This window comes from Ceratina calcarata, unplaced genomic scaffold, assembly GCF_001652005.2.
Source record: "Ceratina calcarata isolate Rehan_Ccalc_2016 unplaced genomic scaffold, ASM165200v1 scaffold59, whole genome shotgun sequence".
Lineage (NCBI taxonomy): Eukaryota > Metazoa > Arthropoda > Insecta > Hymenoptera > Apidae > Ceratina > Ceratina calcarata.
In genome coordinates this window covers 485,855-500,951 of record NW_017177130.1, presented here as the reverse complement: position 1 = coordinate 500,951, position 15,097 = coordinate 485,855, and the positions used below count along the sequence as shown (strand labels likewise).

Genomic DNA, 15,097 nt, shown 5'->3' with positions numbered 1-15,097 from the left:
TCTAATCTGTGCTCGCGGTCTTTTCTACAGCCCGTGAGTGAATGGACGTCTCTAAACGTGGTCGAATGGATGGCTGCCCTAAATCTCTACCGCTATGCGGACGTTTTCAAGTCGAAAGACATCAAAGGTTGCGACCTTCCTTTCTTGGATCAGGATAAACTTATGGTAAGTGAACTCTTTTTTGATTGTCTCTTTCTCCGTTTCGAGCGAAGGAACCGCGTTGGTGGGAGATCAAAAATTTTTTGGCTACCGCTCAAAGGCGATGACCTCGACTCAAGAGTATCTGGACGACGCGACGCGACGTTTTCCTTGGCCCGTTGACCCTGTAATTGCCCTATAGCGTCTGCTGTGCGTTACAGTTGATTCGCTTTTATCCTCCTCCTCTTTCTATCTTGCCTCTTTTCTTTATTTTGGACCGCGTATCGATTATCAGGAATATCTACTCGACAAATATTTTTTCTTATCTCTAAAGATGGCCTCGCGTAGGTGCATTAGATGTACGTACGGCATTATCTCTTGCCGGTTTTTACTCTTAACGCGTGATAACGCATTTCTTTGTGTATGCATAAACGGCGCTCGTCGAGTTTCTAAGCGACGGGACGAAATAAACGTCGATTTCTTTTTTATACTGTAATAAAATGCTGCGACTCGTTTCTTCGTCCGAGAATTCGTCCTGCTGGAATCGTTACGAGTCCTGGCCAGGATCGAATTTAGTCGTGATACGTCTCGATACGATCGGCGTTCGGACGAGGAAAATAAAAATACTCGTTTGGTCAAGGCTATTTCGGGCGTAAATCGCGTATTACCATGCTAATCGACTCGTAAATCGTCTGGAAGTATCCTTTCGGTGCGAGAAATCGTCCGGTTTCCGTTCGCACCGTCCTTCGTGCCGGGTATCCGAGACCTGCCCAAAAGAAAAAAACGAACCTCGTTGAGTCCCCGTCGTACCTTAGGTCGAAGTTCACTCGGAAATTATTTCCAACCCGTTGGAGTCGAATTCTAACGAATTGGAAACACCGAAAAGAACGATATGTCGCGTCGCGAATGAACATTTAACAAATTCCCGTTGGTTCAACACAATCGTTGGAAACATTCTAACTGCTTTAGAACAGACGATGACTCCCACGCAATTCTCTTCGGAGCGCAACGATTTAACAACCACTAGACACGATGCATCGCTTATCTCTCAGCTCCGAAAGAACTCGACGGAATTGATGCGCTTATAATTAACTCTGCACACTGCACCGGATGTCAACTTGATGAATTACGTATTATCCCGCGGCACCTTATCTCTCGTTCGTGAGCAAAACGCAAACGCTTCTTGCCCCGGCCGCGGTGCTGGCAAATTATTTTTCGCGTTCTCATCTGGCTCCTCGGAGAGAGAGCTTTCGCCTCTCTGGACGCGGCGGGATTAGATGCGATATAAAATAATTAACGTTCCAATTTCTGCCCAGCTATTGAAGAAAACAATATAATATTTATATTTAATACAGTATAAGTGAAAATTGATAATGAAAATTATTTTCACGCGTGGTGTTTAATGTACATTCAGATGAGTCAGGAAAAAATCATTTACAATCAATTTTTCCTCTAAAATGAAGGCTTGCAGTGCACACCTCTAATGTCCGTATTTCTACTCATTGTCAATCAAGCCAATTATAAAAAACATTTTTCTAATAAACATTTCTAATATATATTATATATCTATATATATTTCTAAATAATAACTATCTATATATATTTCTAAATAATATTTTCTAACTAAGAGCCTAAGTTCCATTCCGCTTACATTATTAATTAGAAAAATATGGCAGTGAGTAGAAATTGGGTCGATGGGTAGAAATTGGGACATTTATCTTACGCGTCAATTTTGACAGTCGGGCGCTGGTCCTCGTATCGCGTACGACATGCATACACATAGATATCTATATCGATACTTCGAATCTGACCACGCGCGAGCGTCAAGCTAAGAATAAACGTTTGGCCCATGATGCGTCTCATGGCGCCGATATATTTTAAAATAGACCGTGCGAGAGCGCGGCCATCTGAATACCATAATTTCGATGAAATGAGTGCCAGTCAGTCGTTGCCGGAAGTAACGCCTCGAGTTCGGATATCAACGCGAGACGAACGTCCGCTTCTGCCCTCGCGAAGTATTCAGCTATCTTACTATGCGTTTTACGATCTCTTCGTTGGAACGTTTCCCACGTTACGTAATTTCGACCGATCGAATTATAGATATACGATGTGAAAATTCTGCCGAAGGAGGCAACGAGCCGAAGACGAGCGATCTGTAATATTTAACAATGATACTGCGCGATTATAAAAAGTTCCGTTTCGTCGCGTTATGTGCGCACAGGTGTTCGTCGCAGTCGTACGTGTACTTGACACCTGTTGATTGGAGAATCAATTGAACCGCGGAGAACCTGGGGATGCCAGTCACCAGAGACGTTGCGATACCTATAAATTACTATCGACTCGCCGTGCTCACCCTCTTTTACGAGATTGTATCACGTAACGTCTACCCGTTCGTTACACGCCCCGGATTCCTCCTGGCGTCGAACAATTAGGTCTCGCTTCCTGAACGATTCTTTCTTTTTCATACTCGCGAAACGATCTCAGTCTCCGTTCTGACGTGGCAAAAAGACGAGGGTGGCAGCCAGCCGGTGGTTCTCCGGTCTCCTCTCTCGTAGGATCTCTCTCTCTCTCTCTCTCTCTCGGACGTTTATGTCTGTTATATTTCTTGCGTTACGACGGCCCGACTTCATAACTGTATCTTGTTGTTAGCGAATTTCTTTTTTGCGTGACACGAGCGGGCGCCTTGCCATGGGCCTCGTAAATTTTTGACATAACGAGTACCGGTATTTTTAACCGATTTTCCTCCGCTGTTAAACGCTAAAAATTCCATTTCGTTGACTATATGGGTAGAGAGGTAAATCTTGTTTACCTCATTTTTCTTTGGAAAATACATAAGTCGTGGAAATACGTAAGATGGTAATAATATAATTAAACATGGTAATACGCGTTTACGTGGGGCTAAGTTGTAAGGGTTTCACCAATCAAGAAATATTAGAGTCAACATTCTACTCCTTGGTAGGATATCTCGTTTTTCTGACTTCTATATTATTGGTATTTCACTATTGTAAGAGATGTTAAAGTTAAAGCTTGACTTCTTGTTACGATGGCTCTTTTGTCTTATTCTCAGAACATGGGGATCAAGGACGATTTTCACCAGAGAACGATTTTGGCCTGCATCGAGGAGCTTTGTAATCCGTCTCCGTGCCCGAGCGCCGCGTCGTCGGCGGAGGCGACCGCGTCCTCCGGTGACGCGACCGCCGGTGGTAGCTCGCCCCACACCCTCATGCCTCAAAGCTTCAGCGTGCTGGAGAAATGCGACAAGTGCCATAAATACCTCAGAGGTCTCTTGCATCAAGGATTTCTCTGTTTAGGTACGTGTACACAGCATTAAAGCCACTGCAACTCTCAAATTACACACAGTGGGACTAACACTTTTTAAAACGGATCAACTTTCTTAACATTGAACCGAACGACGTAATTTTTTGTGGGTTTCTAGAAGGCTTACTTTACTATGTAATGTGCAAAACAATTTGTTCAAAATTTTTATTGGTCGTAAAAGTGGACGTCGCATTTTTTAACTTTTCTATTGTAGTCTTCAACAAAAATTGTAGATTCAAATAAATTATGTACATGTACAAAGTTTGATCAAAATCGGTTAATGTCGTTATGAGCTACAAATGATTAAAAATTAAGAAAGTCGCAGGTTTTTACGATTTTCGGCCTGCAACTGAAATAAATTGAAGAATTTTTACATACTTCGTGGTGTCTAATTTTGTTATGCTTCCACCGTTTTTTATGATCATATCCAATGCATTTTCAAATTTTGGTTGCTTAGATCGATCAACTCTTATTTACTCGGTCGTAGTGACGTGAATAATTAAGAGGTCAATACACGGATTTAATCATGTTTATTTTCCCGCGATAACAGTATCGTTTCTGTGTTGCTGTAGATTGCGGCCTGGTAGCTCATAGGACGTGTACAGCGACAGGTTTACCTTCCAGCTGCGTGTCAGTCTATTCGGAAAATCGTGTCCCCAGATTTACTCCAGGTAAGTGGTGCGTTTGATGGAGCGCGCGGTATACCTATAGCATACGCGTGCGCGACACACAACCGCAACAGGCGGTGGTGGCCGGTTTCGTAATGCGACATTGATACGACTTGATTGTAACACGGCCATTACTTCTTCGTTACGTTAATAGACGAAATGCGGAAACAATTTAAAAATTCAGATGTCTTTCAGTCGACTATCTCCCGTGTTGCATCAGAATCGCGTTCGCGGCCTGACGCCGGCTGGAACTGCTTTGCACGCGCGCGCCATAGACGATTATTATGAAGTTTGTAGCAAGGACATACGGCGTGGCGCATTACTTGTCGCTCTAATATCTGAATAACTAAATATTCATGGTTCTTTCGATTGAAATCACTATTGGTCGCGGGCGGGGGAGAACAAAAAAAAAGAAGAATGCTATTTCACCAGCCGCGTCCGGTCGGTGTTTTATCTTTTGTATTTCGGTTGCGGGCGTACGACCAACGGAAGAATCATCGTCGCTTTCGAATTGCTGAACGCCCACGGGTTATTTAAATTGACCGGCGCATGCATAGGTGTGCGTCGTCGGTATTCGTGTGAACGTAGACAGTTTTCCGAGAAATTTCGTGGCTACTCTCGGAATAGTCGTCGAGCACGAGCGAACGACTGTATAATCGATAAAACCGAGCGATAGCCACGGATTTACACGATGGCCGCGTTCCATTTCACGAGCAGGAGCAGTGATTCGTTTCGCTATATCGTCGGTCGCATCGCGCGTCGATCGCACGATTCGCCAGGAGAGAACGTGCTAGAGAATTGCGAACGGCGCCAATGGTCAGGGTCGCGTCTTCGCGCGGTCACATTATTCATGACGCCGGTCTGCTATAAAACCGCGATCATCTCTATAAAACAGGCGACTTAGACCTGTTTATTTTTTCTGAAAATTCGTACATAAGGGATTTCGTTCGGTTCGAAAGGAAAGTGTAGCGAGTCGCTTCGTGAGCGTAATAAAAGCATTTTTATGTATTGCTCATAAAAAACGAAACATCGCCGTTTCGAACACTGTGGCGGAGGACCGGGGCCTCTCGCGAATCCACCGATACGTCGCGGCTTTCGTCCGAGGACTCCGTAGCCAGTCGAACGGTCGTCGCGAACATCCAATTTCCGTACTGACCTTCGCCCGACTGCCGCGTTAAATTCCTATGTATTACGTCGAGTACTGCAAGGTAGCCATACTCGCCTTTTAATTTCATTTTCTCCTTCTCTCTCTCTCTCTCTCTCTCTCTCTCTCTCGTCGAGGCTATAGAAGATGCTTGCAAATGAACAAGATGCCACTGTTGCGATCGTAAAAATAAATTTGTCTCTCCTTCTCATGCTCCCTAGCGTAAAACTCTTCGTCTCTTCTCCTCTTCCTTCGTATTTCGCCTTGTCCACTTGCGTCTCATTTTTCTCCGTCTTCTATTTCTCCTCTTTCTCTCTTTCTCTCTCTCTCTCTCTCTAGTTCTTGGTCTCCTTCTTATAATGTATGCGCACACGCCTTTGATTGTACAAGTGGCGTGTGAAATATTGACGCCGAGTCGTCACGACTTGTGCGGCTCTTACGAAAATGCGATCACTCTCGTGCTTTCACGCTTTTCGATGACAGAGTACGGATCGGAAACTGAAAATTCGCGAAGAATGAAAAATCAGTTCATTTTCTTTAATGCAGTCGTTTTTTGCCTAACGCTTATTTCTCCTTTAAATAGGTTGTTCCAAACATTTCGGGCTTCCCAAGAATTTTGTCTTTTTTTGATATTTAAAAGGATTCTTGCAAGAATCTTCGAAGATACTACTTTTTCGTCGCTTTTTACCTTGTTCCTTTGCCTCTTTGATCACGCACTGCCCTAGCGCCTTTTTTCATTAATAATTCGCGATCGAATTCGAGACCGCATGTAAAACAGATGAAAGTTGTATTTTCCTCGCGAAAAAGCAATTATGATCCGCAAGAGCACCATAGAGATAATACACATAAAGGAAGCGAGTTATACGAAACTCTGCAGGTGAAAACGTCCCGCAAAAAGAGAGAGAGATAGAGAATCGGAAGCCCCGACTGTCCTTCTCTAATGGTGCATAGACGACAAGGACAGACGGGGTGACCGACCTTTTTTCTGTCTCTAACACAAGGGACACTTTTTGCCGCTGCTCACTTCTGAAGAACACACGTTGCTTCCCTTCCTCCACGTGGTGATATAGAATAGCAACACAAGACTGCGCGGTTTTCTTTTTTTTCCTTCATTCATTTATTATCCCGTTGTCAAGGTACGATTTTACATTGTTGTGGGGCATACGTAGTCATAAAATTGTTAAAATATTCATGTCTGGTTATTCGGTAAACAGAGAGCACGAGTTCGGGGTGATGAAAAGTAATTTATTCTATCTTTGTTACTCGGAGCGTTTGACATAACATTGACATTTACAGCTGGACATTTTTTTCTGTACAGTGTTCGGTCTTGAACTGTGCTCGCAATTCGATGTTTCTACGCGTTCAGCTCCACTGTTGGTGGAACGATGTACAAATGCCTTGGAAGAGAAGGCGTTCGAGGACAGTACCCTGGACCTATACAAAGTTTATCACAGTAGCCCGCCTAATGAACAAACGTTGGAGTTGCGGCAAAAGTTGAACGACGGTAAATCTTATTTTTGTTTTATATTCTCGTAAATAGTGTCTGTACCACTAATAAATAGTTAATATAATTTATATTCCTTATGCCCTTATTATATCGGGGAATCCCAAATTGAAGAGTTCAGGGCAACAAATGGTCAGCTCGATTTCGACGTGACTGCAAAAGAATGAATTTTTCTAATAGACTGTCATATCATTTGTGACTGTTTGCTGCTCCGAACGATTAGGAACCGATTAGTCACGTCAAAATCGAGCTGACCAGTTGCGGCCTTGAACCTCCAATTAATCCATTGTACGTTTCGATAACTATTTATATTTTTCTTGAACTCTTCAGATGTGCATAACGCCGACTTGAATTCGTATAGTCCTCAGTGCATAGCGAGTGTTTTAAAAAAGTTTCTACGTGAGCTGCCAGACCCTGTGATCCCTGTACAGTTTTATGACAGATTTATAGAAGCATCCAGTGAGTACCGTAAACGAACTTGAAAATAATAGGATCTTATTTTATTATAAAAAAAATCCTTGTTACATGTTTTGTTCCTTTTTCGTCATGTATTCAGATACGAAAAATGACGAGCAATGCGCTGCACGGCTTGGAGAACTCGTCACGGAACTTCCGGAACATCACCGTAGTACCTTGTTTCATCTGATGGCTCATTTCTGTAGGATTTGTCAATTACAACACGGAAGGGGTTACACGGAGCCTCCTACTGTCCTTATACAAGTGCTGTGTCATATTTTCGTCAGGCCTCCTTGGGAACGTATCGTGTAAGCATGTCCTCTCAGTTCATCTTCACGTGTCCGAATATTAACCGACTCGTTCTATTCAATAACCTTTTCTCCTTTTTATAGGCAAATCGTCCACAATATTGAGGCGCATATACGAATAGTCGAGGTGCTGTTGTTACACGGTGACTGGAACGAGAAACTGCCACAATTCGCGAGTCCACCGCAGCTACCACCGCGAAAAGTGTCTAGGCCACAATTCCTGGTTCTAGATCCACTTTCCGTACTCGATGAAGATACATCTTCCTTGGATCGATCGGTGTCGATGCCCGAGAATAAGGAGTCACAACAGCAACCTCACAGGTAAACCATTTTTTTATTCTACGATCTGGTTGTTACGCGTAAATATGTATTTTGTGAAATAGGCCACGGACGCTGCAGGAGGCGGAATGGTATTGGGGGGACATCACGAGGGACGAAGTGAACGAGAAGATGATCGATTCGCCGGACGGGACATTTTTGGTACGCGACGCATCTTCAAAGGGTGGGGAATATACGTTGACATTGCGTAAAGGTGGGACGAACAAGCTCATCAAGATCTGTCAACGTAACGGGAAGTATGGCTTCTCGGAGCCGTATCTATTTCATTCGGTCATCGAGCTGGTGGATCATTACAGGAATTGTTCCCTGACGCAATATAATTTGATACTGGACATTAAGTTGTTGTATCCTGTGTCAAGGTTTCAGCAGGTAATCTTAGGAATATTTCGACACTTTTGTTAGTTTGCAGCTTAGTTTGTTGCTGAATTTAATATTTTTCATTTGCTTCTCTAGGATGATGAAATTGCAAGTATGGACATGACGAATGTTGCACAAAAATATGTTGAACTCGACAAAGATATAAACGAGGCGTTGAAAATATACAAGGAGTCTTCGGAGATGTACAGTAGAACGTCGTTCGAGGTGCAGTTGAAGCGGCAAGCGTTGGAAGCCTTCTCGGAGGCTATCAAAATGTTTGAGGATCAAATGAAGCTGCAAGAAAAGTACCAGAAGGAAGCTCAACCACACGAAATATCGACGTGAGTGTCCAATAATAGTTACGCTTAATATAATAGAATGAACTTAAAGTTTGAACAATTTACTTTTGTAGGTTAACTGAAAATGCTGAATTGTTGAAACGAAGACTGAAATCTTTGGAGGACAGTAAGGAACAGTTGGATACCAGTCTGAAGGAACAGATCGCTTACAGTAGAACTCTCGAAAGGGAGATGCACAAAATGAAACCTGAACTACTGCAGCTCGTTCGTCAAAGGGATAAGCATTTAATGTACGTATAATTTGGTCTACTACCACCTTTGTTTCGAATCACAATCGATAAACGTTATTCTCCGTTATAGATGGTTGAAGAAGAACGGTATGAAGCAGAATAAAATAAGCCAGCTAGTATTGAATCATTCGCTGTCGAGTCACGTGCTGGGCGACCTAGTGTACAGAGATCTTCAAGAAGTCGATCTTGAAGTTCACTCTGATGAGAAGACTTGGTTACACATCGAGTGTTCCCGTCCCGAAGCCGATCGAATTCTGGCCGACAGGCCCGATGGTACTTTCCTCGTTCGAACATCGAGAACGGGACAATACGCCCTTTCCATAGTGTACGTGTTTACAAACATATCTACTCTTTGCGCTCGATTCATTTTGAACGTTGTTTCGTGTTCTCGTCTCCAACACGAGTGCGAAGGGTCAATATCGAGTAGTTAGTTCCTTAGAAATATTTTCCGTCTAGTCGTTACTGACAACTGATCTCTGAAACAGGTGTAACGGCACGGTGAACCATTGCATAATATACGGTACGGAACGCGGATTCGGATTCGCCGAGCCGTACAATATCCACAAGAGTTTAAAACACTTGGTGCTACACTACGCTCAGAATTCCCTCGAGGAGCACAACGAGTGGCTGAACACGACCATGGCTTATCCGGCGTTTGCCTCGCCCGCGGCACTGGCGCAGTTGCAGGCTCAACAAAGACAGCTGCAGATGCAGATGCATTCGCAGGATCAATTACAGCTGACGCGGCCCCTTGAAAATCAACATTTCATGGCGCACACGTAATGTCCGCGTACGTCGAAATCAGCAGAGTTCCGAAGGTACTGGAGAGATCGTGTACACGGAATTCTTCTCTTGTGGCCACGATTTTTTGTTTTGTTTAGGAATGTTTCTCGAAACGCGAGTTTTTCTAGGAATCGTTCATGTGGAATTCCTGTACGCTTTTTTTTTTAATCGGTGCGGTGATACTATGTCGGGAGTAACTAACGCGCGACAATTTATTGTTCCATTTTTATACGATGAGGGGGGTGGGGTATAAACGTGTCCTCGAACGAGGTATACTCGGGGTTTTGATATTACAACGCGCGATGCTAACACAGTGGCGGTAGTAAACTTCAGGAGGTGTAATTTATATACGCGTATAAAATAATTACGAATGTTACCATGGCGCGGTGAAAGATATTAATTCGATCAACAGGGCTGATACAACATCGGGTAGGTTTCCAATTGGCCAGAGGGGTCTGTAAACAGGCCTTTCTCACGTCTTGTCGGTGACTAATACGAAAATGCAATTTGGCGCTTGTGCCTGAAGCCATAAGAAAGATTAATCCTTTATTTTCTTTCGATCGTTTCGAGACGAGGAGACTCGCGTTTAGATATTGGAACGTCGATTACGTTACACTTTTCAAGATGCTCTTACTCGATCGAACACGTCAGAATAACAGAGGCATATAATAGTAACAATCTAGTCTTACAAGCAATTCGACAGACGAAACAGATATAGAATGAAATATAAGTCTGACCACGCTCAAACTATTCGCAGTTTCGATTAGTAATTAGGATAGTTGCATTTCATAAAACAATTCGATGTTGATCTGTCGTAAAGCCGATGGTGACAGATCGGTTCCATTCGGGACATGTGGATAAACGGAACAAGTTTATAGACCGCTGTACTTCTGACTTCTTCGATAGTTTCCTGCGAATACTTTCCGCACTTCTTTTTTTTTTTAACACACGCGGTACGCTACGATGGGGCACCGTTTACGTCGACACGACCGAAGCGTTGGTCTCCGACAGTGATACTAGAGTATAGACGCATCGCGAGACGGATAATAATTGAGCCCTCTGAACGCTTGCGAAATATTTTCTTTTTAAACAGAATGTAGTAATTTATAATAACGAGTGAAGGATATCGCCATTGAGGGATGAGGCTCCTTTCAGATATTTCGAATACTATTATAATTAAGTTCAGTTTCTCATTTAAACGTGCCCGATGTGCCGCTTTCGATCGTTCGCCACAACGAAACAAGATTTTACATGCCTTCGCGGGGGCTTTCTTTTAATATACGTTCAATTTCAAGTGCTGTGCCAGATCTGTGTATACGCTACAGCGTGTAGCTGAACACGACGAGAGGGAGAGAGTGCAAGAAGCTGTAAGTGAGAGAGCGAGAGATGTAGAACATTTCTTGAGAAGATAAATATATTGTCTGTGATTTCGGGTTGCCGAGAAACAAGATAGATAAGTAGATAGGTAGATAGATAGATATATATATATATATTATCGTGACTATTATTTTCCAATTGCTTTTTAAAAATCGCTTTCATCTTATACTATTATATACTGTTCTTTTCGTTCATTTAAGATTTATTGAAGCGCGTGACCGTTGAAATAATACGCGCGTTAATATATGTTCATGAGTATAATATAGGATTACTTTGCGACTATACGTGCAAAAGCCATTCGTGATTTTATTAATTATACGTTACATTTTTTAATACGCCGCATCAGACTGTTACTCGTTTCGTCATGCTCCTCTCTTTTTTAGACTCAACTTGCCTCACTATCCTGCGAGACGTCTGCCCCGTTTCGATATCACCCGTATTCTATTTTATCTTGAAACGTCCGTGTAATACGTTCTCGCGAATATTTAGGCAAGGTCGCTTCTCGTTCGAAGCGCATAATTAAAGCCTCGCTGTGCTTTTGTTTTAACGAATGATCTCAAGGGCGTCGAGAGTCGCGAAAGATTATGACGGTGGCGCGAGGAATCGCGACACGGAGCCAGTTACCATGGAATCGTTGCTCGAGAAATTTTGCGTATTACATTGCGGTCTGTAATCGCAAAAGTGTATCGAGGTCGATTTCCGCGCGTGTCCTGGTCCCTCGACTCGTAGCGGTCACTCGAGTCCGAAGTTCCTTGAGCTACCGTTGTTTCTTCCGCGGTTCTCGTTCAGTCTCATAGTCAAAAGAAACGGAGCGATAAATGTGTAAGTCGGCCCGATCGGTCGAGGACAAAAAGAAGTGATTTCGAAGTTGGAAAAGACTGGAGTTGCGACGAATTTTAATCATTTGTCACTTTTATTCATTTCGTGCGCGCATATAATTACGGGATGGTAGATTTAGTGGAAAACACGGAACGTCTGAGCAACGGAGGTGTGGATTGTTAGGGAAGAGAGAAGGCTCGTTGCTCATCCTAAAAGCTTCGAATATCATAGGTTCAGGTAGGATAGGATTTTTTATACGTGGAAAGAATTTAAGTGCCCTGACGCTAATAGGCTTACATATAGATTTCGTGGTCGTCTAATCGCGTGCAGGTGCAGCATTCGATCGTTGTTTCACTGTATCTCTCGATCAAACGATTGTTTCTCAGTTGCTTGTTCTCGTAGGTCGTTTCTTCTCTTCCGTACGTGTCTCGATTTTAACGTTGCTCTTTAACAAAATGACGAATAAGAATATCGTAGCGGCGTTTTTGACTGAAGGAAGAAATAGGACTACGTTAAAATCGACAACTAGAATAACGTCTAATTTCAGTTTCGACAACTGAATTCTCAGAGAAGGAAAGAAACGATCTGTCGTACATAGTAAGAAATTGAACAAAAACGTGCGATTTGATATGACGAAAGTGCGAGTGCCACGTGTTACGAATAGCTGTAAGCGACGGCGAGTCCGAGCTGATTCAATTCAGCTTCCTTTTCTAACGAGATCTCGCGTAAAGTTGGTTTTCTCACGGCTCGTTCTCGTCGTCCCGTCTCAGGAGCTGAAGTGACACGATGCACACGTGTAAGAATACAGTCGGATAAGTACACACAACAATCGTAACGCTATCGAGCTATTAAACGTGTATACGCGAGACCGGTGTTCGCGTATGTGAAACAAAGATGATTAAAAATTCAAGGCACACATGATACTGTTTGAGAGAATATTTGATGTAAAAGTATGAAGGAAAACAGAAATAAGATAATTGAGGAAAGAAAACGGAGAAAATATATATGAGAAACATATATATGTATATTATATATATATATATATTTTTGCTTACTTTGAAAAAACGAACCTTTAATTGATTATTTATAATATATTTGTGCGTGTGTTATATACATATATATATTATATCGTAACGGTACGCTGTGTCGTTTACGGGCAGGCGAATCCTGATGATCGTGTCTTCCACGATTAGAACGTGGATATGAGCATTGAAACGCATGAGATTCAGAAAGTTTGCGCGTTCCTTGCATATTGTCAGAGAAAAGGTGAGGAACGTACACGCGTGGACATTCGTTAATGTTCCCAACAGAATAGAAAGAGTACGTGTATCCTGCCAGATCGAGGTGGTAAATGTAATCGAGAGAACAAAGTGATTCTATTTGTGCAACAAAGAGAAATTCATTTTGGCATCGGTACGTGATCATTGCATAACACCGCCTGGAATCGTTTCAAAGCACGCCGATTTTCGCTTCTGTGGTTTGTCGTTACGAAAGGTTCTACGCGGGTCTACCATCCGTTTCGTGTGCACGCGTGTACGTTGACAGGTCGTGTCACACAGACCGGTATGTTTTTCATACCCGGAAAGTGCCGACGGAAGAACGTTTAGAGGCCCACGTGTAAACGATCGTTTTACTGTGGGGTAAAGCAAGTCCAACGACTATAAATGTTTCGATGCTGCGCGTACAACGAACAGTAAAACGGAGAAAATTCACGAGTCTTAAAAGAATTCAAAAGAATAATAGATTTTACAAGGGGAGGTCGGAACGCAGATTTTGATGTGTCTCATGTATGTGTTCGGTTCAACATTCGATCGTTTCGGAATATTAATAACAACACGTGCCGATGCATGGAACAGCAAATTGCTACCGTAATAGAAATTTGCAATATTCTTAACAGACTGGGTTCTCGTAATCTAACTTATTTCGTTTCCATTCCCAATTATTTGTGCATCAAATTTTTCACATTCCAATACATATGATATTTATTAATATAACGAAACGATAAAATTCGCAGCACCATTCGACATCTAAAAAAAATTGACAACATCTAAATGCTTGATTTCTGGTAAAAATGCACTTGTTTAATATTTATAGAAATTTTTCTGTTAATTTACAAGCACACTGAATCATATCAGTATAAATAGACGCCAATAGTTGATTATGAATCATCTCGTGTATTTTTATCTAATCTCCACTCAGTAATTCCCTCTTAAATCTTTTGAAAACTGCGTTTTATAACTTTGCTATATGAAGTTCGATACTATTACGATGGCAAAGCTTAATGTACTTGCATCGGCTCATTTTTTATAATTAATATTTCGAAAACCATTGAGCGTCGGGCCCAACGTTGAAGCAGGCATGGTTGTACCACATGAGATACGTTAAAATTCTAGATGTCCGAGTCTCCCCTTGTTAGATTACGAAACGAAGAGAATCATTGAATCAATCATTCCAATAATGCGGTTGGACTTAATTCACCTCAATCGTTTAACCATTCAACCTACGCGGTCGACCCGAGTCGATCTTTTTTTCAGCCGAACTTCGGCGACAAATCGATTATATTTCCGGCCGAGGCTAACGCCCACGGAATCTTTTTGTATTTTTCAAGTCGAGGGCGACGTGTCCTCATTTAAGATTTTATGGCATAATAAAGAAGATCGTGCAATGTTTTTGCTCGATGCAATGTCACATCATGATGTATATATATAAATATATGTATAGGATTCCAGTTGCGATGGTGAGGCTCTTTTATACAAAAATAAATTGAAGAAAATGCATAAAAGGAGATACTTGCGATCTAATACAAGATTTCTCGGTAGTACCGATCCAACAGTTTCTTCCAAAACGTTAATGAGTAATAATTTACCACTTTCGCCTCGACTCCATTTTCCGTTGCAACATTTTATTCAATCTGATGAGTCTTGTTCGATTTTATTACAAATTAACATCAGTAAGTCAATGAGTTTTTTTCAAAATATTAATGATTAATAATTTACCACTTTTGTCTCTACTTTACACTATAATAGTTTATTCAATTTGTTGACTTTTATCGATTTTCTTATACGAATTAATACCAGTAAGTCGATGAGTTTCTTTCAAAATGTTAATAAGTAATAATTTACCACTTTTGGCTCCACCGTCCATTATAACGTTTTATTCAATCTGATGATCTATGAAGGATTTTCCTTTTTAAATCAATATCAGTAAGTCGATGAGTCGTAGGAGAACAATACAAAATTTCGAGAATCTCGAACAATTGGGTTATTCGACACAGGTATTAGTTTTTTTTACGAATTC

The 15,097-nt window shown here is 41.9% G+C and overlaps 1 protein-coding gene across 6 annotated transcripts in view; it reads left to right on the top strand.

Moving 5' to 3' along the window:
• Positions 1–12,817, top strand: part of Pi3K21B (phosphatidylinositol 3-kinase regulatory subunit alpha) — a 32,715-nt gene extending 19,898 nt beyond the window's left edge. For 5 of the 6 annotated variants that reach the window (XM_026817632.1, XM_018032795.2, XM_026817633.1 and 2 more), the window contains 11 exons: positions 3,206–3,449; positions 4,029–4,127; positions 6,587–6,772; positions 7,103–7,231; positions 7,329–7,536; positions 7,621–7,857; positions 7,920–8,244; positions 8,329–8,573; positions 8,645–8,821; positions 8,892–9,146; positions 9,307–12,817. In XM_026817632.1, coding sequence (XP_026673433.1) covers positions 3,206–3,449; positions 4,029–4,127; positions 6,587–6,772; positions 7,103–7,231; positions 7,329–7,536; positions 7,621–7,857; positions 7,920–8,244; positions 8,329–8,573; positions 8,645–8,821; positions 8,892–9,146; positions 9,307–9,604 — 2,403 coding nt within the window. In that variant the 3' untranslated portion in view covers positions 9,605–12,817. Of the gene's footprint in view, positions 1–14; positions 166–3,205; positions 3,450–4,028; positions 4,128–6,586; positions 6,773–7,102; positions 7,232–7,328; positions 7,537–7,620; positions 7,858–7,919; positions 8,245–8,328; positions 8,574–8,644; positions 8,822–8,891; positions 9,147–9,306 lie in introns of those variants that run through there. The other variant, XM_018032796.2, reaches the window with a different exon arrangement.
• Positions 12,818–15,097: the final 2,280 nt, after the last annotated feature.